The 23,656-nt window shown below is 33.2% G+C and overlaps 2 protein-coding genes across 2 annotated transcripts; one reads left to right on the top strand and one right to left on the bottom strand.

Moving 5' to 3' along the window:
- Positions 1-168: 168 nt before the first annotated feature.
- LOC112695725 (uncharacterized) lies at positions 169-11,745 on the top strand. The gene is made up of 27 exons (XM_025748183.3): positions 169-583; positions 695-760; positions 875-961; positions 1,049-1,105; positions 1,280-1,344; positions 1,484-1,653; positions 1,990-2,051; positions 2,198-2,281; positions 2,588-2,747; positions 3,168-3,283; positions 3,969-4,097; positions 4,172-4,243; positions 4,422-4,517; positions 4,604-4,681; positions 5,858-5,977; positions 6,457-6,630; positions 6,838-7,041; positions 7,124-7,237; positions 7,336-7,577; positions 8,385-8,430; positions 8,515-8,763; positions 9,412-9,642; positions 10,109-10,200; positions 10,313-10,541; positions 10,625-10,978; positions 11,081-11,154; positions 11,255-11,745. Exons 1-27 carry the CDS (start codon positions 482-484, stop codon positions 11,358-11,360), a joined length of 3,579 nt encoding a protein of 1,192 aa, XP_025603968.1. The 5' UTR covers positions 169-481; the 3' UTR covers positions 11,361-11,745.
- Positions 11,746-16,843: 5,098 nt separating this feature from the next.
- Positions 16,844-18,364, bottom strand: LOC112805234 (putative pectinesterase 10). The gene is made up of 3 exons (XM_025847635.1): positions 18,150-18,364; positions 17,913-18,072; positions 16,844-17,290 (listed from the first exon to the last, which is right to left on the bottom strand). The coding sequence occupies exons 1-3, from the start codon at positions 18,362-18,364 to the stop codon at positions 16,844-16,846; spliced, it is 822 nt and encodes a 273-aa protein (XP_025703420.1).
- Positions 18,365-23,656: the final 5,292 nt, after the last annotated feature.

Here is a 23,656-nt window from a genome sequence, read left to right as displayed (position 1 = left end):
AGTAGTAGAGTCTAGATATAATTTAGCTAAAATTTTTGAATATTTAGGTCATATTGTATTATCTTGGCTTTTAAATATGTGACATTAATTAAGTTGAAAATAAAAAATATGGAGTAATCAAAATAAAAAAATCTTTCAATAATTAAACAACTCTGATACTGATATATCAGTCAAAAATAAAATTAAATTGAAAAAGAAATCTTTAAGGCTAAGCTGATAGCCGAGTCCAGTAAACAAAATATTAGAATCACAGCTACCGCGCGGTAGAGTTAGCAGCCGCCCGTTCTCGTTGCTGTGATTCTTCCGTCCTACTAAACCCATAAACCCTCCTCCATCCATCTTCACTTAACAGTTAACACTTCACACTTTGATTCAACCACTGTTTATTAGTATTATAATAAGATAGGATTAAAAACTGAAGGATTAAACATATCACATGATCGTCGAGATCTGTTTTGATTGAATTCATCTCAGATCCGATATGTCGATCAGATTCGCCCTATGCTTATCGCTCTTCATCGCACTTCATTCTATTTCAGCTGCTTCTGCTGATTCCATCTATGGCTGCGGCGGCTTCGTCGAGGTAAACAAAGCAATCTACCTCTGCTTCTTTTTTTACTTGTAGATGCAAATACGTGGATCTGAATCTCTGCTTTTCTTTATATCAGCTGAATGTTATTTTGTTTTCTTATAGGCGAGCTCATCGCTAGTAAAATCGAGGCGGCAAAGTGATTCCAAATTGGATTATTCTCATGTCACGGTGAGTGCTTGTAAACTTTGGTTTTTACTGAATGACTCTGTTGCAAACCTAAAACGAAGTGGAAACATAAAAATTATGCATATTGGTTGTTTCAACAATATATATTTGTTATAGGTTGAGCTTCAAACAGTGGATGGACTGGTAAAGGATAGAACACAGTGTGCTCCAAATGGATACTACTTTATTCCAGTTTATGACAAGGTAAAACTTGCATGATCTTCGTGCTCCAAGGATTTATATATTCTATGCATTAGTCTGTTCTTCTCAATGCAAGTGTGTTCACTGTAGGGTTCCTTTGTAATTAAAATTAATGGACCTGAAGGATGGGCATGGGATCCAGAGAAGGTTAGTTATTTCTTGCTTATTATTCAATTTTCTTATGGGGATTTGTTTGTTTATTTCCTGCTTCATCTGTATGCATGATATGTTTATCTATTATATTTTCTGAATCTTGATAAAATTGAAATATTTGATGCATGCTTATGGTCTATTTCACTCTGTTTTCCTCCATCCCTGTAGGTTCCAGTGGTGGTTGACGATAAAGGTTGTAATGGCAATGAAGATATCAATTTTCATTTCACAGGGTGGGTTATTGTTCTATTTTTCATTCACTCTTTTTCTTTTTCTTTTTTTAATTTTTGTTTTTAAGTTTAAAATTTCTATTTTCTTAACTTGATGATGCTCTGCCTTTTTAAATTACCTGCATAAGTTTCTGTTCTGTAGGTTTACTATATCTGGTAGAGTTGTTGGAGCTGTAGGTGGAGGAAGCTGTTCAGTTAAAAATGGTGGTCCTTCAAATGTAAAAGTTGAGCTATTGTCCCCTGCTGGGGATGTTGTCTCTGCTGTCTTAACTTCTCCATCAGGGAATTACTTGTTTAAAAATATAATTCCAGGTAGGGAAGTTTTTTCTTTACTTCTGCTTAGATCTTTGTGTTTAAATTCTAATATCTTGTTGTGTGTGTGTGTGTTGGGGGGGGGGGGGGGAACCTAAGTCATATAACATGCTAATCAGGATGTTTAGATTGAATAAGTTGAAATGGAAATTCAGCTGATTGGATGCAAAAAATACATTGTGCGCATCCTGTGATAGTACCAATGTGACCGAAAGGTATTATCATTGGTCCAGAGGATTTGTTCGTAAAACAATTCATTTCTGTCATTATTCGTATTATTTCCGATTCTCCTTCTAGTTGTGGTTCCAACATATGGGAAATACATCTGATGTGCAGGAAAATATGAACTACGAGCTTCAAGTCCTAATATGAAAGTTGAAGTTAAAGGTTCAACCCAGGTCTGAATTATTATTTTATGTTGCTGTATTTTGGCATTTTGTTTGTATTAATACCCATGCTTTCCTGTGTCAAATTTAATTTCATAATGCATTTAATGAGCTTCAATATGCTGCTTGCAATGTTTCTAATAATGTGCTTCTTGCAGGTGGAGTTGGGCTTTGGAAATGGTGTAGTTGACGATGTGTTCTTTGTCCCTGGGTATAGTATCAGTGGTTTTGTTGTTGCTCAGGTAATGTTTTCTAAAGGGACTTGTGTATGTTGATTTCTGTATTATCACTTGAACTATTAATCCTATATGATAATTTAGTGAAGAATGCCGTTTATATGCGTGACATATAGAATCAAGACTAAATTATTGATTACCCCAAATGCTTCATATATTCAATTATACATATATCTATGAGTGAGTTGAGGGTAGCTCTCAGTCAACTTGAACTTCCAAAACAATGTCGTGGTTTTGTTTTTTCTACTTGACGGTTTAATTGAATCATTTCTCTTGTAATGGTTTCTTTTATTTTGGTTCTTCCTTTTACAGGGAAATCCAATATTAGGGGTACATGTTTTCCTATATTCAGATGATGTTTCTGAGGTAGAATGTTTACAAGGTTCTCCAAATGGTCCACGAGAAGGGGTAGCTCTCTGTCATGCTGTGTCCGATGCTGATGGAAAGTTCACATTCAATTCTGTACCTTGTGGTAACTCACTTTTTAAATGCTTATTCTCTTTTCTCCTCCTTTGGTGTGTGCCATTGTGGATTTTAATTTTTTTTTTCTGCTCTAGTTGGAGCACTCTTTAGAATTTCTGACACACGTATATTATTTCCATCATGCTTTTTAGTTTGTGCATTTAACTTTTGAACCAATGACAATCTATAATTATGTATGTGGAAAGATATAATTTAGTTTTTCAAGGTTTTGGAAACTTCACAATGCACCTGTCTGTTGCCATTTTCTCTCTTGGTTGATGATAGAGTGAAACTTCACTTCAATTTTTTTTTTTTTTTTTCTTGTGTTGATTATTTGTCATTTTGTATTGTATGAAAATTTCTTGTTATTATCACCTGCTACTACAACCTATTGCTTAAATGGGTGCTCACCCTTCTTATTAATCTACAGGAAGTTATGAACTCGTACCTTACTATAAGGGTGAAAATACAGTATTTGATGTTTCACCGTCCAGCGTCTCGGTTAATGTTAAGCATCAACATGTAACGGTGCCTCAGAAATTCCAGGTAAAATATATAGATGAAAATGTAGCATGTACATACCATCTTTTTAGTTTCTTTCTTTGGCATTCAAAAAGTAAACAAAAGGTCCATCACTGTGGTAAAACTAATTATTTAATGATGCATCACTGAAAATGCTGATGAAAAAATTTGCTTGCTATCAGTTATAAAAGTTCATATTGCCTCTTGAGAAGATATGAAAAAATATAAGAGAAACCAAACTGGAAAAGAATTGCAAATGAAAATTTTGAATTGCTAAACATCTAGGTGTCAAATATATATATGACTACTTGGACTATTTGGTTGGAGCGTAATGCACGCAACTTCAACGACAGATTTTTTGACAAGCATGTTTTATGGGATAGAATTAGACGCCTAGCATCTAGTTGGTGTAAAGCTCGTGATCTTCATAGGGGACTTGCCCTCTTGGTCATGTTAGATTGGAAAGCTATGCTTTATAGATAAATCTTTGTTTTTTTTGCTTTTGCTTTTGTGTATGGGTTCCTTTATCCCCCAATTTGTATTATCCTTCTCTTTACTTTTAATGAATTCTTCTTTTTATCAAAAAAATAAATAAAAATACTTAGTATGTTGTCACAAGTTTGTGGTAACAATGATCGTATTTGAATTTTACTCTGTTTTTTGTGTTCTGGTTTTTTCAATTATCTGTTTATGTCAATTATTATTACAGGTAACTGGGTTTTCTCTTGGAGGCCGTGTGGTTGATGGAAATGAAATGGGAGTGGAGGGTGTTAAAATCATAGTGGATGGTCATGACAGGTCTATTACGGATAATCAAGGATATTATAAGCTTGATCAGGTATCAAAGTAGAGTCTTGTGTGTGTGTGTGTGTGTTTGTTTCCTCCCCTTACCTATGTTTTTGAACTTCTTAGGTGACATCCAAGCATTATACCATTGAAGCCAAAAAGGAGCATTACAAATTCAGGAAGTTGGAGAATTATATGGTAAATTATAGCATTAACATCATATTAGATTTATTTGAGTTCAATAGATTGCTCTAGTGGTAACATGATAAATAAATTCTCAATTGTTGATAAAAGCATGAAATTTAGCATTGATACTTTGTGTAATGAATACCGTCGCTATCATAGCACTTTTCTTAAGGATTGCTTTCATGATCAGGTTTTGCCAAATATGGCTTCAATAGAAGACATTAATGCCATTTCATATGACCTTTGTGGCTCAGTTAGGTCAGTTAGTGGTGGTCCGAAAGCCAAGGTATGCTTCTTCTCTCATTTATTTATTACAGTGATATTCGCATGTTAAATTATTAATGAAAGCTGATCTTTTGTTAATTGTAATAGGTGGCTTTGACACATGGACCTGAGAATGTGAAACCACAAAAGAAGCAAACAGATGGAAATGGAAGATTCTGCTTTGAGGTATGTTTGCTCAACGAGCAATAGTTTAGTCATTTCCCCCCTCCCTTTGTTGAGGTCCTCGAGTTATCATGTGGATATGTGGATACGTTTAACTAAAGGCGAAAGGAAGCAGTGGCTTAGGATGGCAAATGAGAGTTTCTACAGTATGGTCTGAGTGTTTTAGATTTTATTGCCAGTTAACTAGTTTAAGAAGCAGCATGTTACCTTCGCGATATGTCTCAATTTTGTTGTATTTTTGTATCCTATGGTCACAAGCTTTGATAAGGAATTTTCTGAAATTTAGGACTATGCAATTTGTGATAATTATCTTTTTAAATGAGCTATACAGGGGATGACAGAAAGCAATAACCACGTATAAGAGAAACCTGAGAATTTGTGGTTGCAGATTTGGGCTAACTATTTATTTGTTCTTCTAATTTGCTATATAGTTATTTTTTTGAACAAATAGAATATAAAAAGTGATAAGTTTTGGAGGGATTCTGGCTAGGTAGTGCAATCTTATATCAAACATCGTTCAAATGTTAAAATAATAAGTAAAAAACAACAGCTAATTTTCAGTGCTTGCAGTTCGTTAAACAACAATGTTCTGTGAATAGGTGTCCAAATTATGTTTACCTTATAAAATATCAACTAAGTGATAAAAATTGTTTTATTGTTTCTTTATTTTTGCATTTAGAGCATTGATAGATCCCTGGTATTGAGGGGTGTGTTTTGAGGAAGGTTAGAAAGATGGGGTATGGTAAGGATTTGCTCACACTTCTGGTAAGGGTAAGATGGGAAGTTTCAAGGCTAACCTATAGCATAACAGAATGGCAACACCGTAATGGAAAATGAGCGAGGGGGAAAATTCATTTATAGGTGAATGGGAATAAATGCAAAGAGAATGAAGAGAAGAGGAATGGCTGGTAGGCAATCCCTTGCGAATCTTGGGGCCTGTGGGTGGGAAGGGATCAGATCCATAGAGCCTCTGCATTGTCTCTATCACTTTTTCTGCTTATTTATTTATTTATTTATTGGGTATTTTCTCTGAATGAGTAAGAGGAAGTTTTCTTCTGTGATTTGCTCGGAATTATTCCCACATCCTGTAGTCAAATATATGATTCCCTAGTTGTATTTGCTGAATTGTTATTTTTCCAGCCTTAATACTGACATGTAACATGTTTGTTTATTTTTTAGGTTGTGCCTGGTGAATATCGGTTATCAGCTATTGCTGAGAATGCTCCTGGGCTCATGTTTATGCCGTCATATATTGATGTTGTGGTCAAAAGTCCATTGTTAAATGTAGAATTTTCACAGGTAATTTTTCATAGATACTAACTATAGGGTGTCTTTCAAGCTTGTTAGTTCTTTTTTTTTTTAATTTATTTTTTATGTTATAATCTCTATTCTATTAAGTGCATACTGCAATCTAATGCTCAAAATCTATAAATTAGTCCTTTGTCAACATACTTGAGCATGAATGATCCATCATCTGGTTGTGTACTTGTGTTACTCATGGGATATAACTAATATTTATGTGGTTATTCTGAGCCAAAGGCCCACTGCTTATAAGGGAAAATAGAATGTTGTGATTTTGCATGCATTACAAATCTCAATATAATTCCCTATATTGTTGACTTTTATTTGATTCCTTAAAATTTCTTTCATTTCCTTTGAGAATCCTTTTTCCTTCTTCTCACAGGGGCCATGATTTAGGCCCTGATTCAGTATAATATCATTTTTTTCCTTTTCCTGATAAACATGTTTTATTCTGATTTGGTGCTGGATGATTGTAGGCTCTGGTCAATATTCGCGGTGCTGTATCCTGCAAGGAGAAATGTGGTCCATCTGTATCTGTTACTCTTGTCAAGGTTGACAAACATAATGAAGATAGAAAGACAATTAAATTGACCACCGAGAGTAGTGAATTTCTGTTTTCAGATGTTATTCCTGGAAAGTATAGACTTGAGGTTTGTCCTCTTTTACATTTCCATTTAAATTTGTGTATTTTATCTAACCCAATTAGCATTCTTATTGGCTTTTAAAATTCTATTGCATGAAGACTTGTCTTTTCAAATAATTTTCTACTTTGGTTTCAATATAAGTTGTTTGTTGAACTGTTCTGATTCATGTGGTGTTACCCCCCTTCTTTTGCTGTTTGATAATTGTTGTTTTAGGTCAAACATAGTTCCCCTGAAGCAGTGACTTCAAAGGATGATTGGTGCTGGGAGCAGAGCTTCATTGATGTAAATCTTGGAGCTGAGGACTTAGAAGGAATTACATTTGTTCAGAAAGGCTACTGGGTCAATATTATCTCAACTCATAATGTTGATGGTTACTTGACTCAACCCGATGGGTCAAATGTGAATTTGAAGATCAAGGTATTGTGTCTGACAATTATAGTCCATATTAGTTATGTCATGAAATTGCAGCTTCACAAAGTTCATTTTCTATTCTTTGCAGAAAGGTTCCCAGAAAATATGTGTGGAATATCCAGGAGTACATGAATTTAAATATGTAGACTCGTGTGTCTTCTTTGGGAGCTCATCTGTGAAAATTGATACATCTGTTCTGTCGGTATGGACAACTCAGACACAGCTATATTTTTGGTTAATTGATGTGGATTATTTCTTTGTGGTATTTTATTCCAATGTGTTTGAATTAATTTTTTGTAGCCTGTCCATCTAAAAGGAGAGAAGTATCTTCTTAAAGGACAAATAAATGTGCAGCCCAGCTCACTTGATTCATTACCCAAGAGCATAGTTGTGGACATTAAAAATGGTGGAGCTGGTGGTGTTGATTCTGCTACAGCCAAACTTAAATCCCATGAAAAAGATCAAACAAATACTGCTATCTACGAGTACTCTTTTTGGGCCAATCTTGGAGAAAAGCTTACCTTTATTCCTCGGGACTCAAGGTACAACTTTCTGGTTGGTTTTTCAAATGGTATTTGATTAAATATCTATTTTAGTAGAAGGCTTTCAATAGAAAGAGGTAGGATCAAAACAAGATCATTTGTGTGAATACACACTAGAGATTCTAACTATCTCATGACATCTGTCTATTTATTGAAAGAGGACGGACTGCATACAGCCTTTAATAAATGAAGTTCATGAAATTGCAGTTTGACATTTACATCCTTCAATCCCATACAACATTAAGGTCTTATGGGATTGAATACTTTCCATTTGTGCTCCTATGTTATCGAATGTTGACAGTAAAAACCTTATAAGGCAATGTCGCAGAGATTAGAATGTTCCATTATACAAGTGAGAACACTAGATAAGATAGAACTAGCAATATATGCACGATATATTGCATTAAGCAATACATGCATTGAAGAAGATGGTAAAGTCTTACCTTAGGTTGTTTAAATACATGAAGAGAATACTTAGAGAAAACCCTACGATAAGAGGTGATCAGATGGAGAACACCTCATTAATCTAGAGGTCGAAATTTATCAAGAAAATATGAAACTAATAAGAATGACTTTAATTTAAACACCTTATCTATAGACATGAGTTATGATAAGATAGGATGGTCTATTGGTCTAGTTTGATTTATGCAGCCAACCCCACCTGATTTATGCTTGACTGCATCTGCTGATGTTGTAACTAGTTATTCCCTTACTTCATTCCTTCCCCTCCTCAGTCTTTAGGTCAAACAAAGTTGACTGCATGTGCCAAACTTGTATTGTTGACTTATTCTTTTGGTTTGTTTACAGGAATGATGGGGAGAAAAAACTTCTGTTTTACCCTAGAGAGCATCATGTAAGTATTAAAAGATAAATATGTGTAAACACCATTCCTTGGGACAATCACTAAAATTTTCATTTGAAAATTCCATTTCCTCAGATATCAGTGGCAGATGATAATTGTCAAACTTATATTCCTACGTTTTCTTCTCGACTGGGAGTATATATTGAAGGATCAGTTTCTCCTCCTCTTTCTGGAGTCCATATCAAGCTTGTTGCAGCTGGAGAGAGTAGCATTACTGCACTTAAAAGTGGTGAAATAGTACTTGAAACATCAACTGGGGCTGATGGCACCTTTGTGGCAGGTCCTCTGTATGATGATGTTGGTTACAATGTTGAAGCCTCAAAGGTAGTTATATTATTATCATTATTATACCTTTTTTCAGGATATATACACGAAGAATACAAAAGAATAAAATAAAAAAGAAAGGAGAGAGTAAAAGGGATTTTGTTTTTTTTTTTAACAACAAAAGATAATTTACCAATAAAGTAAAGGTTTCCAATCTCAACATATTTGCCACGGAAATCCCTCCAAAAAAATCATGAGCTTTAGGCCAAATAGAAGCCAAATATGAAATTTATACTACAACACCAGAGCTATGTCAAACTACCTACAGTAAAGGTCAAATTAGAAATAATATTTTAAGTGGTGTTGGCTGTTTCTATGCATTTCCATGATGGTTGTGTTGATAGTTCTCGTTCTTGCCCAAACAGATTGTCAATAGTTTCCAATTTCATCTGAAAGCGTGGTGTGTGCTAAAAAATGGAGGAAAATCACATAAATAAACATTTTCATATCATAATTTGTACTGTACAATTTTCTTATTATATTATCACCAATCAGCTTCCCTTTTATTAATACCAATTGTTATACTTTGCACTAAATGTACAAGGCATGTTGTTAAATTTTGTTTTTCCCATTGTTGCCATTATGTTTTCTTACGTTTATTCCTGGGAAAAGGCTTAGTTGTTGTTTTTCTTTTTTTTTTATATGCAGCCTGGCTATCATTTAAACCAAGTTGGACCTTATTCCTTTAGTTGTCAGAAGCTTAGTCAAATTTCAGTGCGTATACATCACAAGGATGATGTTAGAGAACCCATTCCTTCTGTTCTGCTATCTTTGAGTGGTGACAATGGTTATAGAAACAACTCGGTATCTGGTGATGGAGGGTCATTCCTGTTTGATAATTTGTTTCCTGGAACATTCTATTTGCGTCCTGTTTTGAAGGTACTTCTCTGAACATAACTCTTGTGGTATTTCATTTTACTACCATTCTGTTATACTTGATTACATGACTTTGCTATCAGTATGTCCTGGTTCATGTGCTTCTGCACTTGCAATTAACAATGTAATTTGTTTCGTTCACGATCAAAATCATCTCTAACCTTCCAAAAGGGAGTAGGAGCCTGATTATGCTTGACCAAAGAAACAAAATGAGAAAAAGAAATGGATAGCTGAAGATTGTTTTCGGCCCTGTTGTGTTGCTTGTAGAGAGCATCTTCATGTGTTCTTGTGCAGCTCAATAAGTTGTATCTCTAGGCTTGTATTAAGTTGTTGCTGTTTTCTGGCATCCTCGTGTTTGTAAAATATAAGGACTTTCCTAAAAAGTTTATGATTATTGAGATTTTGTGGGTGCTCATCTCTGTGTAGTGATCAACTGCCTTATTCAGCTTTATTTAATCACATTTCCTAGGAGTATGCTTTCTCACCTTCAGCACAGGCAATAGAGCTTGGAGGAGGGGAATTTAAAGAAGTTGTTTTTCAGGCGACTCGTGTAGCATACAGGTTTGAATACATTATTTCACCCTAGAAACTTTCCTACTATTCCCATCTTTTCACTTTCCAATTTGGGCATACTTCTATTCTGGAAGATGCTGAGTTATATCTACTCTTGCAGTGCTACTGGCTTCGTCACACTGTTGTCTGGCCAGCCCAAAGGAGGAGTGTCAGTTGAAGCTCGGGCAGAGTCAAAAGGTTATTTCGAGGAAGCTGTGACAGATTCTTCTGGGAATTACCGTCTCAGAGGACTACTGCCTGATACAGTCTATGCTGTTAAAGTAGCTAAAAGGGATGTTCTAGGCAGTTCAAACATAGAGCGTGCTTCTCCTGATTCTATTCCTGTCAAGGTTAGTCATTTGTAGCTATCTTTCTTGGCTTTTCCGTCAATGTGAATATCCTATAATGCCAACTTGTTGGCTGATGTTTCCAGGTTGGAACTGAGGATATCAGGGGTTTAGATTTCGTAGTTTTTGAGGAGCCAGAAATTACAATTGTTAGTTGCCATGTTGAAGGAAATGGTACTAAGGAACTGCATAAACACCTGATGGTAGAAATTAAGTCAGCTAGTGACCCAAATAAGATAGAGTCTGTCTTCCCCCTACCAATTTCTAACTACTTTCAAGTGAAGGGTTTATCTAAAGGCAGACACCTTCTGCAACTCCGGTCTGGCCTCCCTTCGAGTTCCCTTAAATTTGAATCCGACATCATTGAGGTAGATTTGGAGAAAGATACTCAAATCCATGTAGGCCCACTGAGATACAAGATCGACGATCAGATGAAGCAGGTTTCCTCTTGTCACCACCTTTTCCTTATTTATAAAAATTCATCATTTTCCTTCTGTTGCTATGGCACTTATTGTTTCATTCTTTCCTCTTCTGCAATGCAGGAGCTGACGCCCGCACCAGTATTCCCTCTTATAGCTGGATTATTTTTCATTGCACTATTCCTCAGCATTCCAAGGTAGGTTTCATGTATTCTTTTTCATTGGGTAACTAGTTTTGGACTTGGATTCTAGGGCGATTTATCTTTATTGATCTCCTTATCCTTATTGTGTATGAAGATTGAAGGATCTGTATCAAGCAACTGTAGATATACCCACACCAGGACTCACTGCTACTTCAAGAAAGGACACAAGGAAGACAACGATGCGGAAGAAGACATATTAGATTCCCTTTCCTACTGCAGATGGCATGCATGGTAGTTATAACTGCACTTGGTAGAGTTAGTTTTTCTGCGTTTACGTTCTCTGGTAGGTTGAGATGTCTGTTTTTATTATTCTGGAGAGGCAACAGGGAAATAGAAGAATGTAATTATTAATTTTTTGTTACATGGTAGTACGCTATTTCTAACTTCTCGTTCAAGGAGCAAATGCATATAGAAGCCATATGTATTTGTTGCTTGGGATTTTTTTTGCAGCAAGGCAAAGGTTTCAACATTTTGACCAAAGAATTAGGTTTTCCAATTTTGTTACTAATGAATCGGTGCTGCTCGTTACATGCATCATGTATTTTCTGCATTTAATGGGAAATTAAATTATTCAAGTTAGTTTAACATAGATTTCTATCTATATCGAGCTCTCTTGCTGGAAACAAGGATTTTACTGTCAGATCATTGAATTTCTTTTTGGCTGAACATTTAATTTATATGGTATCCTATTATACATACGAATTATTTTGACTTGATTATTATAAAATTTATAACACCAATATATATGATCACAAAAAATTATTACAAGCTGTAAATCTCTTAAGGATATAGTTTTTATAGTATAAATATATGATCACAAAAATTTTTTATATAATCACAAAAAATTTTTATAGTATATTTTTAACCAAAGTAAAATTTTGCAAAATATTACAATGTATTTATGTATAAATATAGATGTTTTTTTAATTTATTTAAAAATATATATTTTATATTTTAATATATATTTTGGATGAATGACTAATTTAATAGTTAATTTTTTGTGTATATTTAATATAGTTGTAAATTTTAAGGTTAAGCTAAATTTATTCAATTCTCATTAAATTTTAAAATAAAAATATTATTTGTACGTTAAAATTAGTTATTAAATTAATTATTAATATAAAATATATATTAGAATATAAATAATATGTTAAAAATGAATTAAATAATATATATTTATATACAAATATATGGTAGTTTATTTTGATGGTTAATTATAGTGTATATCTAATATAGTTTATTTTAAAAATATTGTAATTCTTTTCCCGGTATTATGATGTTGCTTGTTTAAATACATACAAGCTAAAACTTACTTTTATCTTAGTTCTTAAGCTATGACTCATAATTAAAATAAGATAGGCACAGCTCACTCCCTTTTTCTTATTTTCTGTGTGATTTTTTTAGGAAATTAATTTTTCTTTCAATCAACAAAGTGAATAAAGGTTAAAGGAGGGAAAAAATATTTAAAAAGAGAAAATATTGGTTGATTATTAGCTGATTTAAATTTTTACCTTTTTTTCTTATTATGCATCAGAAATTCAGCCATGATAAGGTTTAACTTTCATTTGGTTTTGAGGACTAACAGTTCTCTTTTCCCTTATAAAAACTGCCGTGAGATGTTGCTTCAAAAGATGATTAAGAGGAGGAATACTTCCGAACGTTGTCACATTTTACATACATTTTGTTGGTCTTTGACATGAAATGTAGGGTTTAATCAATTAATATTATATTTTTATCCTTCATTGTCAATTTTAATTGTGAGTACCATTCGGAACTTGCAAATGAAGTGAAAGGCAAGCTTGCTCTTTTATTAAAGCTCGTCATGCATAGAACATACTAAGTGCTTATTTTGGGTAATGTATTTGTTGATGCTTTCACATTTAAACACACCCCACTAACTACAAAGAGCATGACTTGACCCTTTACGTTGCAATTCACTGTCACTGAAGCATACACAACATTGCATTGATAACCAGATGTGCGAAGTGTGGCGAAGTGTATGTGAAAGAATATGCATGCGTTGACGAACTTGCCATAATTGAGGGATAGTGTTACGATGTGTCAATAGCATAGCGTGTATTAAGGGCACGTAACACGCTTTAATGGAGAATTACATGTAGTGCTTAGGATCGGAGTTACAAACTTGCCTGCAAGTAAATGTGACAGCCAAATTCTACATAAATTGAAGGTGTAACGACACGTATATTTTAGTGTATATAAAATCATGGCGGCAGAGGCACTAACTGTGGTCGAGATTTCAAGTGCAATTACAGGTTGCAGCTGGGGCCAATGGATCATCAGCTATACGTAAAACAAGGCTAGTAGAAAATTCTCGGAACCTAAGTGCCAGTCACTACATCATTACCTTCCATTGGAACCTCTCTACTATAAATACCGTTGCTCATCAAATCAAATCCCATCATCGAACTGCAAGCATTTTCCAATCTACTTGATTTTCCCTCTTCCCCGAACATATTCTCTTATCAGCTTTTAGTTAGATTCTTTCACTTCGTAGCAAATATGGCCACATTCTCACGCAACTTCAAATTGCATGTTTTCTTATTGTTGATTGTTATGGTCATTGGAATAGAAGCGCGGAATATCCAATATTTTTGTGGTGGGCATGGAAAAGGTGGTGGTGAAGAAGGTGGAAGTTTTGGTGGTGGTGGTAGTGACAAAGGAGGAGGAGGAGGTGGTGGTGGTCAATTTGGTGGAGGAGGAGGAGGTGGATTTAGTGGAGGTGGAGGTGGTGGTGTAGGTGGAGGTGGAGGTGGAAGTTTTGGTGGAGGAGGAGGAGGAAGAGGAGGTGGTGATGGTGGTGCAGGTGGTGGGGGAAGCGTGGGAGTTGGTGTAGGTGCAGGAGGTGGTGCTGGTGTTGGTGGTGGAGGTGGTGCAAGTGGAGGAGGAGGTGGAAGTTTCGGTGGAGGAGGAGGAGGAAGAGGAGGTGGTGGTGGTGGTGCAGGTGGTGGGGGAAGCGTGGGAGTTGGTGTAGGTGCAGGAGGTGGTGCTGGTGTTGGGGGTGGAGGTGGTGCAGGTGGAGGAGGAGGTGGTCGAGTTGGTGGAGGTGGAGGTGGTGGTGCTGGAGCTGGTGTTGGTGCAGGTGGAGGTGCTGGAGTTGGTGTAGGTGGAGGAGGAGGTGGACGAGTTGGTGGTGGTGGAGGTGGAGGTGCTGGGGCCGGTGTTGGTGCAGGTGGAGGTGCTGGAGTTGGTGCAGGTGGAGGAGGAGGTGCTGGTGTTGGCGGAGGTGGAGGTGGAGGTGGTCGAGTTGGTGGTGGTGGAGGTGGAGGTGCTGGGGCCGGTGTAGGTGGCGGGGGAGGTGCAGGTGTAGGTGGCGGTGTTGGAGTTGGTGCTGGTGGCGGTGCTGGTGTAGGTGGAGGAGGAGGTGCAGGTGCAGGTGGTGGTGGTGGCGGCGGCGGCAGAGTTGGTGGCGGTGGAGGAGGTGGCGTTGGGGCTGGAGCTGGTGGAGGAGGAGGTGCTGGGATTGGAGCAGGTGGTGGTGCTGGGGTTGGTGTAGGTGCAGGTGCAGGAGGAGGAGCTGGTGCAGGAGGAAGAGGTGGTGGAGGTGGAGGTGGTCGAGGTGGTGGTGGTGCTGGTGGAGGTGGTCGAGGGGGTGGCGGGGGAGGTGGAGGTGGAAGAGGTGGTGGTGGAGGAGGTGTGGGTGCGGGTGCAGGGGCAGGGGCAGGTGCTGGTGTTGGTGGGGGTGCCGGTGCCGGTGCTGGCGGCGGTGTAGGTGTAGGAGGAGGTGGTGGCGCTGGAGTTGGAGGGGGGGCTGGTGGAGGTGCAGGAGCTGGCGCTGGTGGCGGTGGAGGTGGAGGTGCCGGTCTAGGTGCAGGGGGAGGTGTTGGGGTTGGTGGAAGTGTTGGAGTTGGTGTCGGTGCAGGCGGAGGTGCTGGTCTTGGTGCAGGCGGAGGCGCCGGTGGAGGTGCAGGGGCTGGTGGAGGAGCAGGTGTTGGGGCAGGTGGAGGTGCTGGGGTTAGCGAAGGTGTTGGTGTAGGAGCAGGGGCTGGTGTTGGTGCCGGAGGTGGTGCCAGAGCCGGAGCCGGAGCCGGAGCCGGTGCCGGTGGTGGTGCCGGTACAAATGGCAGAAGAAATAACAGAATCGAAGGAAACGATGGAAAATTTTAAACAAAAGAAAGCTTAGTAAAATGGTCCATTGATGTAATATATAAATGACGGGAACATTGTATTGTTCATGAATAAAACATGGCCCATGATCATGTATTAATATTTTGTAGAAATGTTATGTTTGTCGTATCTTACAGAATTGATTATGAGACCATAAAAATTAAAATTGATTATCTTTTTGTATGTTTATCTTCATTTTCTCGATGGATTATAATAAGTAACGACATATCTTCCATTGCTACGTTGTTATGCATGCATGCGTTATTAATTTAGTTGCATACATTATTTACTATTTTTATTATCTATTTATATTTTTTTAATTTTTTTCATTATAATCGGTTATTAAAAAATTATTTATATATTAAAATCAGTTACTAATTATATTTTATAACATATATTTAATATGAGTGATTAATTTTAATAATATATTAAATTTTAATTATTAAAAAAATATTTTAAAAATAACATTATAAAAATCTAAATAACTTTTCTAATCTTAATTTACACATGACATAATCAATTATAAATGAATAGAAGAACTAACTAGTTCATTATGCTGTTCCTCCTTTGTTATACGTGATCTAATAAGTTTCATGATGTCTTCTAGTTAAGTTTACATTTTCTTACTTATTGCTCTATTCATTTGAAGGTGAAAATTTAGGTAAAGTCGACGTGAAGTTGATAACTAAAAGTCGTTAAATAATTTAATTGATTTGATTAAATTTTAATCTAACGAATCTGAAATATCAACTTTACATAAAATTAACTTTACCTAAATTTTTACCTTATTTGAATCGTTTTTGTTACGTGGGTGCATGTATTATATATATATATATATATATTATGAATAATTTTTGTTTAATTTATTTTTTATAATATATTTTAAATTTTAAAAGATGATATATTTTTATAGTTTTAAATTAAATAACAATTTTTAACTTTTTTTAATAAGTTAGATATTACTTTTTATACATTATAACAATCACCAAATCATAAATCATCATAACGAGGGAATATTAGCAATCCAGCCTTCTTTGTCAATAAAAGACATGTCCAAGAATTGATGAAGGCCAGAGGCGCTTAGATGTTTCGTCCATGGCACACGATGCGATGTGTTTGCTCCTGGTCCTGCGTTTCCCTCTTCTACAAACGTTATCTTTAATCTGCAATAATAATCATATGAAAAAGTATAAGTAGATAATAAAAATATTAAATAATATGAATAATATATGTATTGGATGTTCATTTCATTAGATGTATGGATGATTATTCTAATATTAAGATTTAGATAAATAATTTATATGTGTATGTGTTTTTATTTGATTGGTAGTTGTTCAGTTTAAAAAAATTATTAGTTATCAAGTATAACTCTAAATAATAACTAAAAAATTTATTATTTAATTTTTTTTTATAAAGATTCTGGCCTTTTTAATGGATAGAAATTTTTGTCCTTTACAACTGTTTAATTTTATAAACTTTTTGTATTATAATCTATAATGTGAGAAGAAACTAGTGTTTCCTTTAATAAATAAAAGTATGTATGAGGTATGCATGAATGTTACACATTGTGGTGCAAAGATTCCCAACCCTCTGGTCTAACGACATCTGAAAGCACAGAATTGGCAACAATAACTCTGCCATAAGCATTCAAAGATCTTCCAAGAATGGCTTTTCCTCCAGTTCCAGTTATGTTGCAATTCTTGAACACATAGCCGCTGTTGTCATCTTCTTCCCTTTCGTTTGCTGTGAAAACCCCATCTACTTTGGGACCAAGTCCCATTGAGAAAGATAGCGTGCTTCCCTCAAACATTGATTGAGCACTCCCAAAGATGAAGTCAACTCCACCCTGAATGTAACAACCCTTATAGTAATGGCGGCCATATGAATCGAACAGGGTATCTTGTACCCCTATAAATTGACAATCGTAGAAAGCAATTTTGTCTTCATGAACCCTTGCTGCTACTGCTTGAACCACCTTGCCTGTGTCTACAGTGTTATATGTGTTCTGCATCATGAAAATTTTTATTGTTCACATTTTACTAAACCTATATAATCATAAAACTTTGAGATACATATGCATGGCATGGTTCATTTAATTTAATTTCATGCAATCAACGTTAATTTGGTATTGGACTTTTTTTTTTTAAATATATATTAGTTAGTTACTGTGATACATAAATATTGATATAGACATGGGATAGGATACAATACAGACATAGAGATATACGAATTTAAATTTTTTTATAAGATATAAAAACACAACATATATAAAATATAAAATATAAAATATTTTTTTGATAAATTATAATGATATTTTAGTATTTTATTGACATTAAAATATAAATTAATTTTTAATTATTTTTAATATGTTTTAATCATATAAAATATTTAAAATATTTTTTGTTTTAATAATTAATAATATATATTATTTTTAAATTTATTTTAAGAATATTTATTAAAATTGAGGTTGAATATACTATCATGTGTGTTCAAATATATCCGAAAAAAATTATTTTTTATTAAAATACGATTAAACACAAAAAAATAAGTGTATCAAACAAATATTTATGTGTTGTATTCAAAATATGTCTGAGAAAAAAAAAGTCGGTATTTGATAGTTTAGTTACCTTGAAGGCAATGGCGTTTGCAACAATGTTAGATGCTTTAATGTTGAAAGTAGCAGTGAAATGTGCATTGCCGTGGTCATTCCATTCAATACTGGTGGAACCCCCGCCGCCTCCTTTAAGATATATGCAAGGTTTGTCGCTCTCAATTACCACCTTTTCTCTGCACATATAATCATATCAAAATGACGTATATAATAATGTAATCACATACATTATCATAAGAGAAAAAAAGATCACCTGTAAACGCCTGGGGAAATTTGGATATGAACCCATTGAGAGTTTCCTGAGGGGACAGAATCAATGGCACTTTGAACTGTTTTGAAGTTTGCATTTCCTGATTGACTAACAGTAATCGTCTTCGGTGGTTTCCTACAATCCTCGCATTTACAAACACTTGTAAGACCAATTATTAGCATTGAAACCTTGAAGAAAAAGAATTTAGGAACCTGCATTTTTTTTTTTCTCCTGCATGCAATAATAAATGTAGTGCAAATAATCTAGGCACTGCCACAAATAATCCTTAAATAAAGGCGAGTACGGATTTTTTTAAAATAATAATTTAAACATTATAAGGTAAACTTTTTTTTTTTAATTTATACCAAAATACTTCGACAAATTAAGAGTTGAAAAATAATTATTGATAGCCAATGTCTGTTATTTCTCCCAAAGGTATTTAACTATTTACTAATGCTCAGATAAAGATAGAATATCAAATTAATGATATTATATATATATTTTTTAACTCTATCCAGTATACAATTCATTGGGTTATACTTTTATTTATGATATATTTAGTATGTTATTGCGGATATACTATTTAGTGCTTATTTATGTGTTTTAGGAAAATAAAAAATGCTATCTACATAAAAAAATTAATTATTAAATTAATTATTATATATTTATATATAAGTACGTATTATTTAATTTATTTTAAATATATATTTTATATTTTAATATATATTTTATATTAACAATTAATTTTTTATATACACCTAATAATATGATTATCAGAAGAATATACTTATTAGAAGTCTCATGAAAATAATTCTTATATCCGCATCAAGAATATGTAAATAAAATATTTATTTCTCGAGAAGGATCGGATAACTTACCTATCTAATCTAAAGACTGAATAGGTAAATAAAGGAAATCTGTTCAATTCATTTTATTTGTCATTTTAGCTATATGAACAAAAAAGAAACACCTTAAAATCAAATCTTGATTATGAAATATTGTAATAAAAATATTTTAATCCAATCCATACATCATTTAATTAACTTATTATATAAATGTTACAACATATAATTCTATATACTATTATTATATCTCTACAAAAATAAAAATATAAAACATATTTTAAGGAGATTTACAATTTGTTTGAGAACTTTTAATGATATAGAATGGAATTGAATTTTATCAAAAATTGAATTTTGGCCAGAATTAAATTAAATTATAGTGTTTGTAATGAATTAGTAAAGCTATAAAATTGAATTGGATTTCAATATTTAGAACATTTATCAAATAAATTAAAATTTTATATTAAACAACTTTATTTTTTATTAATATAATATTATATTCAAAACATAAATATATTTATTTATTAAATTATATGAAATAATTAAAAAATTATTTTTTTTAACTAAAGTTTTCTTCAACTAAAATTTTTTCACCTTTTCACTACAAGAAAAATGTTGAATACCGTCAGATTTATCATCGAATTTAGCGTCAAAAAGTAATGGTAGATTTACCATCGGATTTATCGACGAATTTACGTTTTCGATGGTAAATTCGTTAGTAATATTTAGAGAAAAACAAAAATAAATTGGCGCATTTTTTGGGTAGGATTTACCGTCGAAAAAATCCGACAGTAAACCCACTTAGTGAAACGTTGCATTTTGGTGACCCATAATGGTTTTTTGTCGGATTTTTTTTACGGTAACTGAGCCGTAAATTCAAAGTGCAAACCATCTTACCCCTCATTTGAATTTCACACACTCTCTCACTCATCCTTTTTCTCCACTCTCCCCAACACCACCATCTGCTGCCACTGAAACCACCACCATCACAGCCCTCTCTGTCACCGTCAACCCACCGCCGAGATCTCTCCCTTCTTAGCTTCTTCTTCTTCCTTTGCCCTCGTGAACAAGCACCCACCATCACGGCCACCACCTCTATTCCATCTTCTCTGTCGTCATCGGCAACCACAAAGTTGTTGTGACATCGCTCCTTTTCTTCTTCTTCTTTCCCTTCCTCTTGTTCTTCTTCCTTCTTCCCTTCTTCTCACTCTGGGCCACCCTAACTCGACCCCTGTCTCTCACGTTTTGCTCACCACTCCAAGTGTTTGCTCAAATTGCTAATTCGTATTCTATTTTAGTTAGAATTATTATTGGTTTAGGTTTTAATTATTAATTAGTATTATGCTTTAGTTAGATTTAATTTCTGTTAGTGAATTTTAGATGGTAAGGATAGGTTAGATTGGGTTATTAGGGTTTAAATTGTTAAAAGTGTTTGGATTATTGAACTGAATTACTGAATATTGTTGTTATAATTTTTTAAAATTATCTGAATTATGTTGATTCACTGTGTTACGGCTAGTTTTACTGAGATTTGATTGCCGGATTATTTGGATTATACTTGATTGTTGCTAGTTTTAAATTATTTGTTGCTAGTGTTGATTGTAAATTTAAAATTTGGGATGTCAATGGATATTTGATCTTGATTTTATATGATTAAGGCATTTATTTAATAGTACAAGATTAATTAATTCAGTCTTTTTTAATCTAATTATATCAACTTTATATGTTTAATTAGTGTTTGAACTTATATTAAGAAACAAATTTCAAATATTGAACTTAATGTTGTGGTATTAATTATAAGAATTACATTAGTATTATTATAATTTATTGTTGATTTGTTGTTCTGAATTTTTATTAATCGGTATGCTATTTGCAGATATGACAACAGATAGAGGTGTTGTAGATCAGACTACTGGTCGTGGACGTGATCGTAATCGTAATAGAAGGAGGATTTCTTCTGGTATCCTTGAAAATTCTGCATCCTCTTTTTCTGCTCTAACTACCCCCAACGACATCACAGGTTGTGGATTTATCATATCAGCCGTTCATCATGCTCCCTAACCCCAACTACGTCCCTCTATCTACGGCGACGCTACCTCCTCCGACCACTCAGCATCCCGCTGCCACGGTGACGCCACCTCTAGCAATGAAAGCTGCGGCCCCACAATCCTCTCACGGAAGTAAGGCAGCTGATGCCCCTCCACCATCTCCCATCGCAGGTTGACGATTTGGCCTGATGGCGTTACGGGTAAGTATCACCTTAAGTCTTCTATATTTTTTTATTATTGAATTGCTAAAAGTGTTTGATTATTGATTCTAGTTTAGTGGATTTAATTTAGGGTTGTAAGTTTGAATAACTGAAAGTATGTCATATTTTCTAATTATTGAACTGCTGAAATTAAAATGTTTGATTATTGATTCTAGTTTAGTGGATTTAGAGTTGTAGGTTTGAATGGTTGAAAGTGTTTCATGATTACTGATTATTGAATTGTTGAAATTAAAGTGTCTGATTATTAATTCTAGTTAGTGAATTTAAGTTTGTAGGTTTGAATAGCTGAAAGTGTTTTATGTTTACTGATTATTGAATTACTAAAATTAAAGTATCTGATTATTGATTCTAGTTTAGTGAATTTAGGGTTGTAGGTATGAATGACTGAAAGTGTTTCATGTTTTTTTATTATTGAATTGCTGAGATTAAAGTATATGATTATTAATTTTAGTTTAGTGAATTTAGGGTTGTAGGTTTGAATGGCTGAAAGTGTTTTATGTTTAATGATTATTGAATTGCTAAAATTAAAGTGTCTGATTATTAATTCTAGTTTAGTGAATTTACGGTTGTAGGTTTGAATGGTTGAAAGTGTTTCACGTTTCCTAATTATTAAATTGTTGAAATTAAAGTGTCTGATTATTGATTCTAGTTTAGTAAATTTATTGCCTGTTGTTCATTGATAGGTGATTTACCAATGTCTGTTATTTCTCCAAAGGGAGCCATTTAGATAAAGATTTTAAAAACGTCTTTTTTTAAAGATGTTTTTTAATAATTAAAATTTAACACGTATAATCAATTAAATCGTGTTAATTTTTGTTAAAATTAGACCAGAAAAATTAATTTGATCGAAAAAATGGTAAATCAAATTTTGAATTAGTCTAAATTAATATTATTTTTTATAGAAAATGACTAAAATACCCCTATTATAGAAAATGACTAAAATACTCCTATTATATATATTAATTTTGAGAATCCTAAATTCTAGCCTTTTTTTTCTTTAATGTCATAGGGTTAAGATTTAGAGTTTTTAAAATTTATATATATATAATAGGGGTATTTTATTTATTTTTTTATAATAGGGATATTATAGTTATTTTTTATAAAAAATATTAGTTTAGACCGATTCAAAATTAATTTATTAGTTTTTTAACAAAATTAATTTGTCTTGTCTAATTTTAATAAAAATAACACAATTTAATCGATTATATGTATTAAATTTTAATTATTAAAAATATTTAAAAAAATATTTTTGACATCTTTATTCAAGTGACTTCCATATCTCAAAATTGGTTACTAATGCTCAGATAAAGATTGGATATCAAATTAATGATATTATAATTTTTTTACTCTATTCACTCTACATTTTTCGGTACAATATCCGGTATACAATTCATTGGGTATATACTTTTATTTATTATATATTTAGGATGTTATTGCTGATGTACTATTTACTGCTTATTTATGTGTTTTAGGAAAATAAAAAATGCTATATACATAAAAAATTAATTATTAAATTAATTATTATATATTTATATATAAATACGTATTATTTAATTTATTTTAAATATATATTTTATATTTTAATATATATTTTATATTAATAATTAATTTTTTATATATACCTAATAATATGACTATGAGAAGAATATACTTATTAGCCTCATGAAAATAGATTCGTATATTCGCATCTGTAAATAAAATATTTGTTTCTCGAGAAGGATCGGATAACTTACCTATCTAAACAAAAGTCTGAATAGGTAAATAAAGGAAATCTGTTCAATTCATTTTATTTGTCATTTTAGCTATATGAACAAAAATGAAACACCTTAAAATCAAATCTTGGTTATGAAATATTGTAATAAAAATATTTTGATCCAATCCATATATCATTTAATTAACTTATTATATAAATGTTACAACATATAATTCTATATACTATTATTATATCTCTACAAAAATAAAAAAATAAAACATATTTTAAAAAGACTTATTTCAGCATGTTTAAAAAGTTTTAATGATGTAGAATTGAATTAAATTTTATCAAAAATTGAATTCCTGTCAGAATTGAATTAAATTATAGTGTTTAAAATGAATTAGTAAAATTATTGAATTGAATTAAATTTGAATGTTTGGAATATTTATCAAATAAATTAAAGTTTTATATTGGACAACTTTATTCTTTATTAATATAATATCATATTTAAGTCATAAATATACTTATTTATTAAATTATATGAAATAATTAAAAAATTATTTTTTTAACTAAAGTTTTTTTTTCAACTAAATTTTTTTCACCTCTTTATTTCACTACAAAAAAACGTTGAGTATCATCGAATTTAACGTCGAAGAGTATAGGCGGATTTACTGTCGGATTTACTAGCGGTAACGACATCAAATTC

Source organism: Arachis hypogaea, chromosome 6 (genome assembly GCF_003086295.3).
Source record: "Arachis hypogaea cultivar Tifrunner chromosome 6, arahy.Tifrunner.gnm2.J5K5, whole genome shotgun sequence".
In the NCBI taxonomy this organism is placed as follows: domain Eukaryota; kingdom Viridiplantae; phylum Streptophyta; class Magnoliopsida; order Fabales; family Fabaceae; genus Arachis; species Arachis hypogaea.
Note: the sequence above shows the minus strand (reverse complement) of the source record. Positions and strands in the feature narration are given on the sequence as shown.